General features: G+C 45.0%; 1 protein-coding gene across 3 annotated transcripts in view; it reads left to right on the forward strand.

Moving 5' to 3' along the window:
- Positions 1 to 3,008: 3,008 nt before the first annotated feature.
- Positions 3,009 to 19,155, forward strand: part of Slain1 (SLAIN motif family, member 1) — a 59,662-nt gene continuing 43,515 nt past the window's right edge. For 2 of the 3 annotated variants that reach the window (NM_001393854.1, NM_001393855.1), the window contains 2 exon segments: positions 3,009 to 3,748; positions 10,516 to 10,655. In NM_001393854.1, coding sequence (NP_001380783.1) covers positions 3,195 to 3,748; positions 10,516 to 10,655 — 694 coding nt within the window. In that variant the 5' untranslated portion in view covers positions 3,009 to 3,194. 3 annotated transcript variants of the gene reach the window in all.

The raw sequence follows: 19,155 nt of genomic DNA on the forward strand, positions 1-19,155 counted from the left end.
TAGACAGAGGAGAGCCATTGGGCTAGCAGGAACCGTTGAGAACTGCTGTTGGTTTTAATACTAAACCTGGCCATGTGACCTAGCCCGGCTCATCCGTAAAACTAGGATAGCAACAGGCAGGCTGCCTCTAGACTTCATAAAAAGACTTCTTTCTATGTATATGCTCAGGAGGATATTATGGTATGTTTCAGTTAGTGTTTCTATTGCTGTGATGAAACCATGACCAAAGCAACTTGGGGAGCCAGGGTTTATTCAGCACTTCTGCATCACTGTTCTTCACCAAAGGAAGTCAGGACAGGAACTCACACAGGGCAGGAACCCAGAGGCAGGAGCTGATGCGGAGGCCATGGAGGAGTGCTGCTTACTGGCTTCCTTCCTCTGGTTTGTTCAGCCTGCTTTCCTACTGAAAGCTGGAAGGCCAGCCCAGGGGTAACCCCGCCCACAATGGGCTGGGCCCTCCCATATCAGTTTCTAAGAAGACGCTCTACAGGCTTTCCTGCAGTCGGGTCATATGCTGGCGTTTTTTTCTCAATTAAGTTTCCCATTTTCCCCAATGACTCTAGCTTATGTTAAACTGACATAAACTAGCCAGCACCTGCTGCTTGTGCAATTTTGTTGCCAGATAAAATGATTTAACTGACAAGTGATAGCTACATATGCCATTCGAGATATATACAGGTGACTAAATTGATTTTCTGTTTTTAGAAGTAACTTCAGTGATGACGTGTGATTTTAAAAGTGTAAGGAGTAAGGACTACTGGGAAATATGAATTTCTTGATCCAGTTTCGAGTGTGTGATGTACGGGTGTTTCCCATAAGGGTTTTAGTGAGACGTGCATTTTTAGGTCAATATCTTCTTTGTACACACCGAAATCGTTTCATTTAAAATACTAAATTTTAAATATTGAGTAGCTACGTATGCAATTTCTTTCAAAGAACACAGCTTGAGATTTGCATCAAAATAAAAAAAATTAGACTGCTTAATTAAAACCTTGACACCACCAACCTCTTCAATTAGGTGTTAAGGAGAACGGCACCCTGGGGATACCAACTTAAAATCAGTGTGCATTTTGAATGCCATTAGCAGGTACACATGCACAGTTCTCCGAAGGGAAGAAAAGAGCTTTAGTAGAAAAAAACAATTTAACATTTCTCTAGAGCAGAAATTATTTTGCCTTTTAAAAGCAAGGAGAGACCATGTCTGCTGCCACCTGAAACAATGCTACCCACATTTTCCAGGCTTAAATTTTCAGGTATGCTTTTTTTATTTTTGTAAACAATGGCAATTTTTTTTTTTACAATAATTGTTACTTAAAATATAGCTCTACAGCCTGACCTCTGGTTTCTGGGATGTGTTCTGTAGACCTGAAAGGCTGTTTACCTCTCTGCTTCTTTAGAGTCTATGAATGCTGTAGTAAAAATAACTGCTTCTCTTTACTTGTTAACTCTTGTTGTTTTAACTATTATGTGCTGATTCCTAATTTCTTTCACTGATGTGGAACTCGGCAGCTCTTTGTTCTCATTGTGTCTGTTCTCTCCCTTTCTTTGTGTTTCAGGGATACTGCGGCCCGCATCTGCCACTGAGCATGCGGGGGAAAAATCTTTCACTAGATTCTTCACTTAGGAGTTTCAGTAGTAGCACTCCACTTCTCCAGGTTTTAGTAATAACCAACATACCCAAAAAGATAGAATGAAACTTGGAAAGGTGGTGGGAGATACAGGTGGTTCCGGGTCAGGTCGGATGGCCAGCGGGGCTTTGAGGGGGAAGGTAACTTCAGGGAAGTTACCACACACTAACTTACAGAAGCTCTTGCCAGCCAAGTTAAATTCAGGACACCCACCTTGCACATACACCCAAGTTTAGAGGTGTAGCTTGCCAAGTGAGAAGACACAAGTGTTTCTGAGCAGTAAGACACAGGATCAAATTAAAAAAGATTAGAGGCGACATCCTAGCTGTGCCACAGAGATGTACGCTGTGTTTTCATTGGCGCTATGCGGACAGTGCCTGAGCGAGGCCCTTCACAAGATAGGATACCATCTGAGGATGAGAACCAGCGGTGTGGATTGTTCTCGCAGCATAACGGCAGGCTTTCCTTTGTGTTAAACACACAAAATGCTGAGCCAACATTAAATGAACAAAAACGATCAGTTCGCCTGCTTAAAAGCACTTTTGTTGAAAATTAATGAAAAGCAGGGTTTCCAAGAAATCCCCCACCACCACCCACCCCCAAACAAACCAACTTTTGAAGCGGGGAATATTAGATCTTTCCTCTTTTTGCTCAGGCATGTGTGACTTCAATAGTGTAAATAATTTAACAGATGGAGCCCAAGTTCGCTTGTATTTGCAGTGAGTGTTGAGAAGCCAGCTTTTAGAACACAGTGGAGCATGCAGGGGATGCTCAAAGATCTTTTGTCCAATATCAAAGAGCATGAAAACCCTACTCTGGTTTAATGGTGAAAGACCGGTGGGGACAGTTCATATATGGCTATTAGATAGGGTGAAGTGAACGCCTGACTTTTAGAAGCTGGCCATTCTCCCTCATAGAGACGGGGATCACTCACTTTCCTTCCTCACCCTCCCCTATCCCACCATTTTGTTTCTGTGCTACCTAACACTGCCCTTAGCGGCATCTTTTCAAACAGACCCAAAGCATCTGCTTTTTGTGGGGGGACTCAGTATCACGCTCCCCAGACCTTCTATTTTGAAGAGGTTTCATTAGCATGTGGAAATACGATGAAGTCTAAAAGTGCTCCTGTAAGAGGGTTGGCCGTTGGCCCTGGGTACGTCTCTCCCTGCCGCAGACACCTGCTACTTCTTTAGATCTCATCTCTGGCTGTGGTCCTAGAAGTGTGGCTCTCTCGCCCTAAGCGGAGGAAGTGCGAGCGGCGCGAAGTTCAGGCCAGGTCCAATCAGGCACCTGGGGTTAGGTGGCGTGGGTGCAGGCGGATGCCCAGGGCGGGTCCCCGCTGCAGGTCCCGCCCCCTCGACGCAGCCATCATCGGAGGCTCCGCCCCTCGCGCCCGCCCCGTCCCGGGGCCGCGGCTAAAACCCGGAGCCGCTAGAGCAAGAGCACAGGGCAGAGCTGCTCGGCTGCCGCTTCCTCGGCCGGAGGCTGGGCCCTGGTGCTGATGCTGGTAGACTGCGCGAGCTGGGCCCGCGTAACCACCTCGCCCCGGCGCTCTGGGCTCCCGCGATGATGGCGGAGCAGGTGAAATGCGCCTCCCCGGTGGCGGGCTCCGGCGCGGGCCCGGGGCCGGTGGTGAACGCCGAGCTGGAGGTGAAGAAGCTGCAGGAGCTGGTGCGCAAGCTGGAGAAGCAGAACGAGCAGCTGCGCAGCCGGGCGGCCAGTGCGGCCGCCGCCCCGCACCTGCTGCTGCTGCAGCCGCCGCCGCCCTCCGCACCGCCGCCAGCCGGGGCCTGCAGCCCGCTCACCACGCACAGGGCCCCGGCCAGCACGACCTCTCCGGGCCCGGGGGCGCTGGGTCCCGCGTTCCCGGGCACCTACTGCTTGCCCAGCCCGGCGCCGTCCCTGCTCTGCAGCCTGCAGCCGGCCGACGCGCCCTTCGTCTACTCCAAGCCGGCGGCGGGCTTTTTCGCCGGAGGTGGCAGCCCGGAACCAGGGACCGCGGGGACCCCGCCGGGGGAAGCCGCCACGCCACCGTTGCCTCCTCCAACGCTGCTGGACGAGGTGGAGCCGCTGGACCTGGAGAGCTTGGCCGCCTGGAGCGAGGACGACGACTACACCTGGTATGGACGAGCTCCGCCGCCCCCCTACCCCCGGGGTTCTGAGGCCCAGCACGCGGGGGCGGGGCGTGGGAGGTAGGGGACCCAGAGGCCTAGCAGGTGCCAAGCCCCAGCCGAAGCTTTGAATGAAGGCAGAAACCTGTTTTGTGATTATGCCTATTGGACTGGGGGACTGGGGACTGGGGAGGAATTGATCCCTGCCATCTGCCTTGTGCTCTGCTCTTTGCTCATTACCGAGTCCCAAGCTCCTCGTTAGCCTTAAATGCACAACTCATGTCATCTTGTCGCTCAGCCCTGATCTCTCTCTCCCCCACGCCCCCCCCCTCTCTCTCTCTGTGTGTGTGTGTGTGTGTGTGTGTGTGTGTGTGTGTGTGTGTGTGGTGACGATGCTTGTCTTCTGCCCTCCACCTCCACTGCTTACTGTTCTTTTCTTACAAACGAACATTGCACAAGATTGGTGTGCAGCCCCTCTCGGTAGCGCCTGAAGCCACCCAGTGATGGGTCTCTTCTCAGACGTCTGCTCTTGCAGTTGGGTTGTGTAGTTATATATGTCATCTCTCTGTATTTTCATTGATAACCTTTCAAATACTGATTTGATTATTAAAGATGTGCTTACCCTAGTATGTCAAAACCGAAGGCCTGTTAGGGGATGAAGGGAGCAGTGGAGGCACTATTATTATTTTTAAATGAACTTAGGAGGAATTTTCATTAATTTTAAAAATGAAACCGTATTGAAGCGGGCAATTTTATGCCAACTTGACACAGGCTAGAGTCATCAGAGAGGTGGGAACCTCAACGATGCCTCCGTAAAATCAGGCCGTAGGTAAGCCTGTAGAACCTTTTCTTAATGATTGATTTGGGAAGACCCAGCCCATTGTGGGCGTTGCCATCCCCTAGGCTGGAAGTCCTGAGATTAAACAAGGTAGAAGGCTGAGCAAGCCATGGGGAGCAAAGCAGTAGCTAGCATCTCTTCGTGGTCTCTGCATTTAGCACCTGCATCCAGATTCCTGCCTTGTTTGAGTTCTTGTCTTGTATGAGTTCCTGTCCTGACTTCTTTTAACGATGAGCTGTGATGTGGAAGTATAAGCCAAATAAATCCTCTCCTGACTCCCCCCGCCCCCAAGTTGCTGTGTGTGTGGATCCTGGTGTTTATTCACAGCAATTGTAACCCTAAACAGTGATGTGAGAGAAAAACTTTATTATCTAATTTTAGACACTTTTAGGGTTGATTGGCAGGATGCCTGGTGGAGGCCAGAAGCATCTATTCAATGGGAATCTGGTTAGCTGTGTTTCTGCTCGCGACTGAGGAGTTTTTAGAGGAGACAGGTGCCTAGACCCTGCGTGATGTGTTTTCCCTGCTGCTGGCCCATGGAAGGCTTGGCCTTTGTGTACCTTCTGCTAGGGTTTGCCTGCTTGGTCGCTGGATGTACACTAGTGGTACAGACATACCTGAGGAGTGGTTGGATAAAATGGAGTGTCAGGGGAGCCGAGCAGGGTTCACATGGAGGAATAGTACAGGCGGAAGAGTTTTATCCTTTTGTCTTTAGTGCTTTTAGTTAAGAAAATCAGATTTTTTTTTCACTTTGTAATCTTGTTAATGATTGCATAGAAAGGAAACAGAAGGTGGAGAATCTTACTGGTTTGGTATTGGGAACTACAATCTTCCTTTCTCATTGGCAACCTACACGTCAGCTACCTGTGGACTTTGTCAATTGCTTTGATTTTGAGAATTAATAACATTAATTGATCATTAGCTGTGGGCACGTCTATCATCTCCCTCCAACTTTGATTTTAGGAACCGTGCAGGTGTCTGTCTTAAGTTGTGCGATTCTAATGGCTCAACTTCCAAGAACTTTATGCCATTCTTTCTAAACCACATTTGGGGGGAGAGTAAGGCCTAAATATAGTTCAGCTTGTATACAATATTGAAAAATGGCCTTGCAGTGGCTTTTGTGTTTCACTAATGCCTGTCAGCCCTTATGCTAATTTCAGATCAGTTGAGCTTTTGATTTTTTAGATGACGTATATAAACAGAAGAAATTGGTTTATAATCCTGATAGAAACACAAAAGAGCAATCCCTTCACAATATGGCATATTTTAAAAATCTATCATTATCACTATTATTATTGTTGTTGTTACTGTTATTTTGTCTTCCTGAGAGAAGTTCTCCCACTGTAGCGCAGGCTGGCCCTGAAGTCCATGTCTTGCTCCTTACCTTTCCGAGTGCTGGGATTTCAAGTGTGTACCACCATGATGGGCTTTCAGATTTGTTTTGGTATTGCTGTTTTTCTGGTTAATAATAGTACATATATGCCAAATATAGTTTACCACAGTTACCCAACTGTCCACGCGTATTGTTGTCTAGCTTTTAACTTAAAACATCAAGGGAGCATTGAAATAAGTCTTAAAAGGAGCTATTTAGCGGGATCCGCGTATTAGCCTTTAATGTGGTTTAAGCAAATCTAAACTGAAGGAAGTTTAACTTTACTCATCAAATGTGCGGGCCAATAATAAGAATCGACCCCTCATTGCTTTAAAACTGTTCCCGTGGACATATGGCACACCGTTTCTAGAGTCCCTTCTTTAAGCAAGGAGGAGATCCCAGGTGGGAAAACAGGGGGATCGTTAATCTTAGTCAGATGCACTGAGTGATTTTAAGGTCACCTAATTTAAAGATTTTAAAAAATCATTTTAGATATTATCTTTGTATGAAAACATTTCAAATACTTTCTGATGAAAAGGTAGCCAACACGCTTTACTTTAAAAGTTTCAAACCACCTGCCAGTGTTTCCTGAGCACCCCAAGAACCTGTATGGCAGTACAGGTGCCTCCACCTGGAGTGCCACAGTAGTGGCCTCTCCTTAGGATCCCATGGTGCAGTGTGCATGGTGCAGTGTGCATGGTGCAGTGTGCATGGTGCAGTGTGCGGTATGCAATGTGCACGGTACGGTTTACAGTGTGCCTCACCATTTCTTATGCGCATTAAGGAACAGCTGCAGCAGGATTGCAGTCTGTATTGAGGTGCCTTGTCAGCCCGTGGTTTGCAAACATCTCCTCCAGACACTCTGTTTGCCTCTTAATCTCTTGGCAGTGTTCCCCAGGGGAAAAGGTTTTATTTTTGGTAAGGCCCAATGACGCCTCTCATTCTTCTGGATCATGTATGATTTCAGTCATAGAGATTATGGTGAAGGGGTGTTTGCTGATTTTGGGGTACAGACTTTCACCTATGGTTTCGAACAAAAAAGATACATTTTTATTTTCAGTTTTCTTTCTTTTAAAGTTAGCTTTGGATACTGTATGCAGTTCTAGGGCTCACAGTTTTGTGCATGAGTAGTCTTGACACCTGCATCATTTGTTCAGAAGACTGCCCTTCGTTGACGTTTTTTGCACTGAAAATATTCAGTGTTCTTTGCTTGGTTCCCTTTGGGGTCTGTCATTTTTCCGTTGCTGTATTTACCTGCATGCCTCTCTAAGCTGTCTTCGCTCACCAGTTAGCGAGACTCTGGCTTTGTTGTCTTTTAACAGTTGTTTGGCTATTGAAGGATTTTCCCTTTTCCATGTGAATTTTAGAGTCCGTTTCTCCATTAACACACACACTCACACTTCCCCAACACACACACACACACACTCCCCCAACACACACACACACTCCTCCAACACACACACACACACTCCCCAACACACACCCCCCCAACACACACATACTCACACTCCCCCAACACACACACATACACATACACACACACACTCACACTACTGCAACACACACATACACATACACACACACTCACACTACCCCAACACACACACACATACACACACACTCACACTCCCCCAACACACACACACACACTCACACTCCCCCAACACACACACACATACACACTCACACTCCTCCAACACACACACACACACACACACACACACTCACTCACTCACACACAGCTAGGATTTTTACTGGAATTTCTTCAATTATAAAAATAATTTGCAGGACGACCTACACCTTAACAGTTTTTAGTCATTGAACCAAAAACCTGGTCTATCTCTCCATTAATTATGTCTCTGATTTCTCTCAGAATGGTCTTGTAGTTTTCTCTTGTGTGAATCTTGTAGACCTTCCTGTTAGATTTGTGCATGGGTTTGACAGTTTTGAAGATACTCTTCAAATGGAAGAGGGGACATGAAAGTGTCAGCATTTTGTTGCTGGTATATATAGACACATGACAAGTGCGCAAACCCAGCATCCTACAGACATTGCTACTATACTTACCTAGTTTTAAATGAATAATGTCCTCTGTGAAATCTACATATCTGTCATATATAGATAAAGGCAGATTTACTATGTTTTGGTCAAAATGTTCTTAGTCTGTTCAGCCTGTTGCTGGTGGGAAAACCTCTATCAAGGGTTGACTAGAAATGATGGGCCCAGTGTCCTGATTTTGCTCTGTGGGAAGTGTTAGTCTGTTATAGTCAGAATGCTACAATATCTTCAATGTCTTCAGTTGGGTTGAGGACAATTCCTCTGCTTCCAGATTTTTTTTTTTTTGGTGTGGCTGTCAGATGCTTTTTTCTTTGTCTATTGAACTCATCACATGATCTTCTTTCTATTTTAGTTACTGTAGTAAGTTACACTGATGTCGTAATGTTAAAGCAAGCTCTCATATTTGGAGTAAACTCCATCAAGAGTTTATATGTGAGATTCAACTTCTAAACTATTTAGACTCTGCATCTGTTCCTGAGTGATGGTAGTCACTAGAGATCCACCTCCCCCTAATGTGAGTGATGGTGGTCACTAGAGATCCACCTCCCCCTAATGTGAGTGATGGTGGTCACTAGAGATCCACCTCCCCCTAATGTGAGTGATGGTGGTCACTAGAGATCCCTCTCCCCCATAATGTGAGTGATGGTGGTCACTAGAGATCCCTCTCCCCCCTAATGTGAGTGATGGTGGTCACTAGAGATCCCTCTCCCCCATAATGTGAGTGATGGTGGTCACTAGAGATCCCCTGCCCCCTAATGTTGAGTGATGGTGTCACTAGAGATCCCCCTCCCCCTAATGTGAGCGATGGTGGTCACTAGAGATCCCTCTCCCCCTAATGTCTGTATCTGGCTATAGATTCAACAAAACACTGCCCTCATGAAATATGTTAGACTGTTGTCCCTTCTATGTGACAGAGTTTGTAAAGAGTTGGTCTTTTGTTTAGATGTTTGGTAAAATTCAATAATCAACCTTCCTAGCTAACTTGTTAGACATTTTTCTTTGTGTGAAGGAGTTTTTTTTATCTTTTCTTTTAAATTTTACTTTTTAACTCTTTTGTACATGTTCATTTAAGTTACTTGTCTATAAACATCACCCAGATGCCATTTGTGTTATTGTGCTCCTGGGTTTGTTTAGATTTGTATGGATTGTATCTAAGGCTTGGGTATGAACCAGGCTCTCAGCAAAGTGGGGCAGTGGGATTTCCGTGATCGGTTTAGCTCAGAATATCCTGAGTGTGTTCTTGACCCCAGAGGTGCCGTCATTGCTTGGGAACTTGTTAGACATTTAGGTTTTTTGAACTTACGCTGAACCTGTTGAATCCGGAAATGGGAGCTGCTGTGTGCTCAAGGAATCTCTGTCTGCAGCACTGAAGATAAGGACAACGGCCTGAACTTTACTTCACTAAGTACCAGGCACTGCACAGAGCAGGAGACTCGAGGCTAGGCAGGTGGGCAGGAGTACTACCCACCTGTGTCACAGGAGGGCAGGGGCAGCACCTGGGCATGGGAGTATTGGATTAATGGATGTTTAGTGGATACACGACTGTGGGCCACATTCCAAGAAAACTATGATGTAATGCAGCTACCATGAAATGACTTAAAGAGAAATTTTAGATTCCTCATCTGTAACAGGAGTCAGCAAAAGAGAAAGTCACCTGTGCTGGCCGCATGGTATGGGTGGAAAGATAGGTTTTATACTTTTAAATAATGGAGTGTCATCAATCAAAATAATTTAAAAACTACAATGTGTAATTTTTTGAGACAGGATCTCACGACGTAGCTCCGGCAGTCTGGAGATCTGTAAAGATCATGTTGGCCTTAAACGCACATATCTGCTTTCCTCTGCTTCCCCAGTGCTGGGACTAAAGTTTGCAGGAATGAAGTCATGCCTTTTTAGTTAAATTCTGACAGCAGTGCTTGTGGGCTGCAAGAGTAAGCTGAGTAATCATAGCAGTAATTGTGCTTCAGAGCCAAGGATCACAAACTAGTCCTTCATAGAAATTGTTGCCAGCCTCTAAGGTATCTGAGGGAGTTGAATACATTGTCCACCTCTGTGGGCTGCTGGTCTCACTCTGACAGGTGGCAGTCTTTTCTGACAGCAGGAGGGTAAATAATGAAGTCTGATGTTTCAGGACTGGATGCTCATTAGAATCACAGTAACTTGGAAGGATTCTGTTGCAAGCAAGAGCCGTGGCATTAGTTTCTAGACATGCCGAGTGATACCTTAAGATAGCGACAGTTCAGTTAGCAGAAGCTTCTCTCAAACAGCTAAGGGGAGGGGGATTTTTAGATGTGTTTTTGAAGTAGTTTTCAGCGGGCTTTGGAAAGTGACCTATTCTATTTGGGGATATTTGCCGGTTAAAAATGATTCTCTCGGTACTTTGAAGACTCTAATGTGGTTCTGTTTCTATGGGAACATTCAGCACATGCTGCTTTCCTTCCAAAGTGCCAAAGAGGCACTTTCTGTAATCTGTATCATACCTAAATGTAGATTTCTTTCTTTTTTAAGGTTGTACATTGGCTCTTCAAAGACATTCACCTTGTCAGAGAAGTCCCCGAGTCCTTTGCAGTGGTGTAGACATGTCCTAGATAACCCAACGCCTGAGATGGAGGCAGCCAGACGCTCCCTGCGCTTCAGACTGGAGCAAGGTACAGTGTGTGTCCTCTCCCTCCTCAACCTCCGACTGTCCTCTTGGCTTCTGTGTCTGGGTTGGGAATAGACTTTAGCTGATAAGCTCTTCTACTGAGGTACAGGTTGTCGTTGCATGCAATCCCACTGTTCTGAGGAATACAGCGTTCCTCAGTGAGGGCTGTGCTCACCGGCCTCAGTGGAACCACCTTTAGCCAGAGTTTGAGCTGACAATATGGAATATCTCTTTTTCTCCTCCTGTTTCAGAAATGGGTCAGTAAGTGAAATGGATCTGCCTTCACTGTTCTAAATTGGTAATTAGGGTCTGTGGCTCAATTCTAAGTCAAACGGGGAGTCTCCTGGGGTCCACTTTGTTGTGCTCCTTCCCTGTTTAGATGGGTGTATGACTGAAAGTCCTGACCTCTATATACCAGAAACTAATCCTAATAGTGTATGTCCCATTGGTTAACTGAGAGAGGTCAGCAGAAGGCACACACACACACACACACACACACACACACACACAGAGAGAGAGAGAGAGAAAGAGAGAGAGAGAGAGAGACAGACAGACAGACAGACAGACAAAGAGATAGGCAGGCAGAGATAGTGATACAGATAGATAGGTAGGTAGATAGATAGACAGACAGACACACACCCAGATAGACACGGGGTGGGGAGGGAGAAGAGAGAGAGTTGTGGGAGAAACAGCTATAAGAGTGTGTGGTCCCTAGCTACTTCCTTTCCCTCTGTGCCCAGCACTTCAAGGCTGTAATCGTGTGGCCTTCCACCCTGTCCTTTAACCTCTCAGTGTCTGTTCACTTTCCGGGAACGCCCTTTCTGCCTGTGCATCACTGCCTCTCAAATCCCATTTGAACTTGAGAGCACAAGCCCCGCCTTTCCCGGGGGAAGGAATGTGTATGTGCGAGGATGGGCAGAGGGCATCTGCACTGGTAGTCAGGAGCACTGCGGAGGCACATGGAAGGTTAGACTCTGCTTCTCAAGCTCTTCAAGGAGAACGGATGGTTAAGAGACACTTGAGCGGAAGACAGACGTGGGTAGAGTTTCTTTGCCTCTTACTTCTACCATAGCGTGTACCTTACGTTGGCCCAAGGCAGGGCTTCCCTTCCCCTGTAGAGTTAAGTGATTGAGAGTTTTGCTAAGCAAGAGGATACTTGGGTGATGGGGTCAGAGTTGGGGTCTCCCCGGCATCAGGGTCGCATCCTTAGCAATACATAGGTTCTGTACTGCTTGTTGGATTGGCATAGCCATAGGTTATAGTAACAGAAATCTAGCTTCAGTACTTGGGGAAGGTGGAATTTAAGGCACATGTTTTGTTAGCAGTTGATGTATTGATGGCAAGTTGAAGAGGGGTATAGGAGTGAAGATATGCTGGGAGGACATCGGCTGTGAGTACTCGTGCTGTGGAGTGATACCCGATGTCCAGAGGCCCGAGCATCGGTCCTGTCCTGCTCAGCAAACACCGTGACTCTCAGCAAATGAGCAAGTCCTCTGCCTCTTGCCTTCTGACTCAAGTGATCTTATGGTCTTACTCTGTGTACATTTTGATGTCTGAGTATGGTTCGAAACCGAAGTTGGATGAGATCCAGGGATTCCAACACTTTAGCTGAGTCGTCAATAAACGTTCTTCTGCAAAGGGTCACATAATAGATCCCTTAAGGTTTTCCACGATACACCCTTTGTTGTGACTGTGAAACTTCCTTGTCACCCAAAGGCAACTACAGATTTCAGATCAAGTGAACAGAGTTATGTTCCAAAGCCACCTCATTCATGGACACGGATTTGAGTTTCAAGAGATTGTTTTTTTCTGTCATGAAACACCTCCCTCCCCCCATATATACAAACCATTTGTTGTTGTAAAATTATAAAAAGTAAAATGCCGTCTTTTACCCCAACTAAATCTGGCACTGTAGATATCTGGTAGATAACTTTGTCTCAGTCAACAAATCGTCTCACCTGCTCTGCTCCATCCCATATCACACTACCGATGGCTTCTCTCTGAGCCTGGCAACAATCTCTCTACCCATCCAGTTCCCAAGGCAGGTTGCCACCATGCCAGGAATATGCATCTCAATTCCCTGGCGGCCCAGTGTCTCCAGCCACTACATACTCTTTGAATTTAAATCGCCATATAAAAGATCATGCGACACAATAACCTCTGATCCAACTCATAAGATACAATTGCCCACCTAAACATGCAAAGCCCTGTGCACATCCATCCCTTAAGAACATTCATAACCTATAAAGGTACAGAGTGGAATCTTAACATCCACCTCCCTGTTTTCTCGCCAGCTTCTCCCCCCTCCTCATTCCATTCCAGTCTCCTCCTCTTCCCTTAAACTTTTCTCCCGCCCTTCCTTCCTTCTCGTCCAATGACAGGCCTTGTTCTATCTTGTACTTACCTTCACCTGTATGACATCCTACAACCGTTCTTAGCTGATAGATTATCAAGGAGACTGGAGGTGGCTGGATGCTGCCCACCGTGGCCACAGTGTAGCAGTCCCTGCTTCAGGGATTGACTTGCACACAGGTAAACTACAGGGTTGACTTTTGAGACAGAGAAGGAGCTTTTAGTAAATGTAATATGAATCTGATTAATAGTTTTGATCAGATGTCTGATTATCTAGTTTTGCTTTTATTGGCAGATGGGAAGTCATGTGGACATGCAGTGAAACGGGACAGTTTTATTCGTGCTTTAGTTTATTAGAATTTAATAGAAAATATTTTAGGTGAGAACTTAACATTTCAGAACCAAAATCAGTGACTGATTAAATTTGTTTATTAATCTGCAAACTTTTGCCGTGAGACTAAATGCGTTTGTTTCAAAGATCTGTAATTCTAGTGTAAGATAACTTGCTGATTTGAGCTAAAGGTCTTGGCGGGGTGGAGCTGAAGCCTTGAGCTCCTTGGTAGCTGCCTGGAAAGCATCAGACCCCGTGGTTCCTGTCCTTGTACTCTGCTAAAGAGACGTCGTTTATTGCACAAAAAGCATACACTTTATTAAATGATCTTTTCAGCTTGAAAAATATTAATCATATGGAACTTCAGGACAAAACAGCTGATTGTCTCGTGCTTTTCCCGTTTATTTCTCAGATCAGGTGCTGTTTGTTTTTCTGTTTATGTCTTTTAAGTTTTCATTTGTTAAATGGCTGTCGAGTTACATTACCTTTTTAAAGTTAATTAACTTTTGAGAATTTCATACATGAATAGTGTACTTATGTTATCCTCTCCCCCCCCCCCAACTTTTTCTGTGTCTCCTCAAATTCATGGCCTCTTTTTAAATTATTCTCTCTCTGTCTCTCTGTCTCTCTCTGTCTGTCTGTCTCTGTCTGTCTGTCTGTCTGTCTCTCTCTCTCTCTCTCTCTCACACACACACACACACACACACACACAAAGCTTTTGACATTGGATTGTGAGGTTTAATCTTTGAATCCTACTCCTTATACATTTTTTTCAGCACATCTTTCTAATTTGGCTTTTCTGAACTACAGGATGCATAGGTATTTTTAGGATAGGAATGCTTGTGTACAGGCATTGCAATATCTTATATGCTGCATCTCACTTAGTTTTTAGTTTGCTGCATGAAGATGTGATCTTCTCAGTCCTGACATTAGTTTACTCCAGACTCTCTGGGTCGTCCCTGCTTGTAAGGGGTGTGGTGTTCTGTCCTGTTCCTGTGCACCCTCTTCTGTTCTTTTAGCACCAGATGTCTGTCACCTTCCACAGCTGTCATGGAAGGGTCTCCTCAGCCCTATTCAGTGGCTCTTCAGATGCCAGCCCTCTCTTCCAGACTCTGCTCTTTTATTCAAATGCCTTCTTTACTTGCCGCTTTGGATGGGAGAAGGCAAGAAAGTACGTGGGAGCTGAACTGTGAGAGTGTCACTGTCTGTGTATCTTGTCCCAGTTGTTGGGGGCACAGGGAGTTCATAGTGTTTCCCAGAGGACGTGGAAGGCATATCCAGTGTGTGTGTGACCTTTAGACCCGATCCTGCAGCCAGTGCAATGTTGGTCTTCTTTCTTGCATTTTACTTACATTTCTACTGCTTAAAATAACATGGGCATTTTAGAGTATTGTCCTGTATTTGGGGCATTATGAATTTATTCTTTAATTCCTTTGTGGTGCTCATTGAGAGTCACTTCTAACCTGGGAACGTTAGCCGCACCAACACTTCTTGCCACCTTCTTTATTTATAAGCTCCTTACCCCCACCCCTATTTTCTCTCTTCTTTCTGGGAGCTCCTGATGGCTAAGCTTTCAGTTTCCCTAAACTGATGATGTTCAAAATTTCTGTGATTTCCTTGCTTTTTTTATATTTTTTTCCTGGGCATTTAAAGAACTCATCTCCCAAGTTGTTGCCACGTGTTTAAGAACTTCCCATGTGTCAGGTCCCATAGCGGTCTCCCACGTTCTCTTCTGTAAGGTGTCATTGTGTTTTGTGTCTAATTAGTCTGTTTGAATTTATTCAGATATTAAATTTGTCTCTGTTGAAGTCTGAGCGGCAGCTGGAGGATTCGAGTGTTTTCCTACATGTTTCGACACAGAGCTTCCTTCCCACTACGGACCTTGCACCAGCCACTCCAGACCCTTCCAGATTCCTACTGATTTCCCTCGTTGTGGGCTCACTAAACAGAGTGCTGAAATCCAAGTCTGTCACTCTTAAGATGCTGTGACCCTCTCTAGTCCAGTGGTTCTCAACCTTCCTAGTTCTGAGGCTCTTTAATAGAGTTCCTCGTGGTGTGGTGACTCCAACCATTTTCATATGAAGCTACTTCTTATGTGTAATTTTGCTACTTTGATGAATCACAATGTCAACATCTGTTTTCCAATGGTCTTAAACAATCCCTGTAAAGGAATCATTTGACTTCAACCCCAAAGGGTCCCTACCCACAGGTTGAGAACCCTTCCGCTGTCTTCCTGTGGGTCTAAAGCTTTACTTTTGCCCTAATGTGGTTTTGTAAGAACAAAGGGATTTCTTCCTAGTCTTCCCTCTTGAAAATTTACTGACTTCTAATTAAAGGACTTTTTAAAAAATTTTTTTGGTCAGTGATGGTTAGTAGAGATGAGAACTACATTGTAGCTGATATGTTCCTCAGTACAAACACTAGAATCATGTGAGCCTGAGGGTTAGTAGAGATGAGAATTACATTGTAGCTAGAGATGAGAATTACATTGTAGCTGATATGTTCCTCAGTACAAACACTAGAATCATGTGAGCTCTCTGCATGTTAGAAGTTTCAATAGCTCTAATGCAGCATCTTTTTTGTGTGGATGTCATTTCTCCCTTGGGCAGACAACAATTTCGAATGACAGGTTTCAGTGAGCACTTTCATAGAGACCTAGTGTGCTTTGCCAAGCCAATTGTAACATGCCCATCATGGAACACTAGGCGGAAGCTTGTATTTACTTTATTTCCTGTTATCTGGACACAAGGGGCTGCTCATCAGAGAGCAGATGTTTCAGATAATTGGTTTCTAGGTCTTGACCTTGATGGTTTTGAAAAGAAAAGTGCTTAAAATGTAGACTTTTCTGTCTGGTTACGTGAGGGGCTATGGCCGTGAGTCGCCTGAGGGTATCAGGTGTGCAGGCCCAGGCCTCTCTTGCCCTTCTCTTTTCCTCTGCATATCCTCCTTTGCCCTAAGCTCAGATCAGCATTAGTGACCAGGTAGCTATCCTGCTAAGGAATAAGCCACTGCAGGGAGGTGTCTCCAGAAGGCTTTGTCACGGTCTGTCTCCATCTCCCCTCACTTGGCATCTTTTTCCTTTCAGAGACATGGCTCTTTTTGTGTGGCCCAGGTTGGCCTGGAATTCACTACATACCCACATAATCAAGCTGTCCTTGACCTGGCCCCCTGTGCTAGCCAGCCATGCTGAGACTGACGCCTAAGCTGCACACCTGTTCCCTGCTTGGCTTCTGTAGGCACATTTGGCCGCCTTTCTTCAGGATTCTCTTCAGGTTTGCTCTTACAGGGCCTGTTCAGATTCTCAGTTCTTAAAGGTCGGTTAAGCATCTGCCCACAGCACACCCTTGACTTTGTGCCTCAAGGTCACAAAACCTGGAAAAAGGTGTGAGCTTTACAGAGAGTTTCCAAGCTAAGGCGTGTAGCTGTGAGAATAAACTAACAGTCTAGCCTTTTTGAAGAAAATGAGAGAGAGAGAGAGAGAGAGAGAGAGAGAGAGAGAGAGAGGAAGAGTGTTTTGTGATATATATATATATATTTTTTAAGTAGATAGCAGTCACACTGTCACCATCTTAAATATTTCATTTGAGATAATGTTGAAATTAAAATAATTGCTCTTTTCCCAGTGTCTGTAGCCCCCATGTTTCCAGGTATAAAGTGACTTAGTAACACCTGGAGTGATTTCTGTTTTTCTGAGGGCTGACCTCACTGTTCAGCCATAAGGAATATTCTCTACTCGATTCCCTGGTTTGAAGACTGGATGGAGAATGCTTATTCTCTAATTAGGAGGAAACCTGTTTTGTTCGTTCTTAAGTTTATGACTTTTCTGAGAAGATGAAGGATCCGTGCCCCAGTGTTATCTTGAATTACCAATGCCTGATACAACTTCTAGCACGCTTTCAACACTGACCGTTTGGTTTTACAGTCGACTGGTTTGATGCATTTAGTTTTCTTAGATGTACACACACACACACACACACACACACACACACACACAGAGAGAGAGAGAGAGAGAGAGAGAGAGAGAGAGAGAGAGAGAGAGGAGTTTCCACTGAACAGTTGTTATTGTCAGCGACATCCTACTAATCAAGACAAAAGCCCACACGTCATATGGTGCTGCTCATTAACTGTGAGCTCTGTGGATGATGCTTAAATCTGTTTTGTTCACTGCTGTAGCCCCCTCACTAAGAGAGTAGTTGCCATGGCACCGTAGGCGTTGAATGCTAATTACTGAATGGATGAGTCTGGGGCAAGGGATTTTAACTAGTGACTAGGCTCAGTGCTTTTAACTAGTGACTCCGTTGTGTGAGTCTACTGCGTCACACGGTAGGAAGGAACACGCTGAAAGATGTCACCGGGCTAGCAGAAAGAGTAAGGAATACTGAATATGAATTAACTTGAAAACTATGAGGTGATATAAACACAGACATTTCTGCCATGCGGGTCCTCATTTTTTCAGGACATGAACCTAACACATAGGATTCCTCTTTGTGTGGCTACCTATTCTCACAGAAGGTTCAGGCCATTTTCTTTTTTGGGAGGGATCTGTTTATTCTATACATGGGTGAAGATGCTTGTTTGAGTTAGGGATCATAATCTAAAATATTTTTGAAGGGTAGTTATGTATAAAAATAGAAGATCCAAAACCTTTCCCTAGTCTGTTTTTTCTCTTCTGATTTTAATTAGAACTGTAGGCGCAAGCTTGGCATCCCTAAACTGAAAATCTTTTTATAAAATGCTCTAAAATTTGGGGGAGACTTTTGAAAGCCAGCAAAATATTACAAGTAGAAAGTTTGATGCCATAACTTTTATTTCATGCTCAAAATCCTTCAAGATTATTGCATATGACCTTCAGTCTGTTCTGTACAAAGTGTATACGAACAAATGAATTTTGTGTTTAGATTTGGGTCCTTCCTGTCTCTGAGATGTTTCATGAGTTAAAAAAAAATATCCAGGTCCTGAGCCTTTCAGAAAAGGTCTAGCCTACCCATTTCTGAAAGACGAGTCTTAATTCTTCTGCCCTTTTGAAATGCAGATTGCAAAACCTCAACGGACTTTGCTAGGATCAACTCCTTGATAGCCTGAATTGGGGTAATGATAACCTAGAAGAAAATCCGTGTCACAAGGCTGGGATGTTGACCAAATAATGATCAGAACGCTTCTCTAAGCAATTTGAAGTGCCCGATACGTGGCTCGCTTAATTTGGGTCCAGTTAATAAAAGCTTATCTGACTTAAGGTGCTCAGATGTCCAGCTGAATCAGGACAGTCATATTTGGGGGTTACGAATGTCATTTACACAAACAGCACAGCCCTCAGATACCGTTTAGAGTCATGTTTGGCTGTGGCCACTAGGGTCGAACGCTGAGATGTGTGAACAGACACTGGCTGGCCTCTGTTGATTTTTTTTTTTTTAATGTCTTTGAGTGATGCTTGCCTCTGTTCTCTCAGTTGTTAGGACGCTGTGTTCATGCCTAGTTTAGTCAGACAAGAGCATTTGATGTGACCCAGTGATCAGAAAGGTGGCCTTTTCATTTGTAAAATACGACACAGATTGAGCTGAGCCATTAGGAGCTTATCAAGAATCTGTCTCGTGGAGCCTGTCCAGTGTCTCCTTGCATGGCCCAAGATGCTATCCCTGCCCGATCGTGTTTCCACTCCTGAGGTGCTCTGCCACATTTGGAACACTGATTTAAAGCTTTGAAGGAGAGGTCATTTTAGGTAAGCTTCCCCCAAAGATGCTCTTTCTTGTTGGGAAAAAACAATCTAGAATCATGCTAAGTGTGTGTGTGTATGTGTGTGTGTGTGTGTGTGTGTGTGTGTGTG

This window comes from Rattus norvegicus, chromosome 15, assembly GCF_021556685.1.
Source record: "Rattus norvegicus strain SHRSP/BbbUtx chromosome 15, alternate assembly SHRSP_T2T, whole genome shotgun sequence".
Taxonomy (NCBI): Eukaryota; Metazoa; Chordata; class Mammalia; order Rodentia; family Muridae; genus Rattus; species Rattus norvegicus.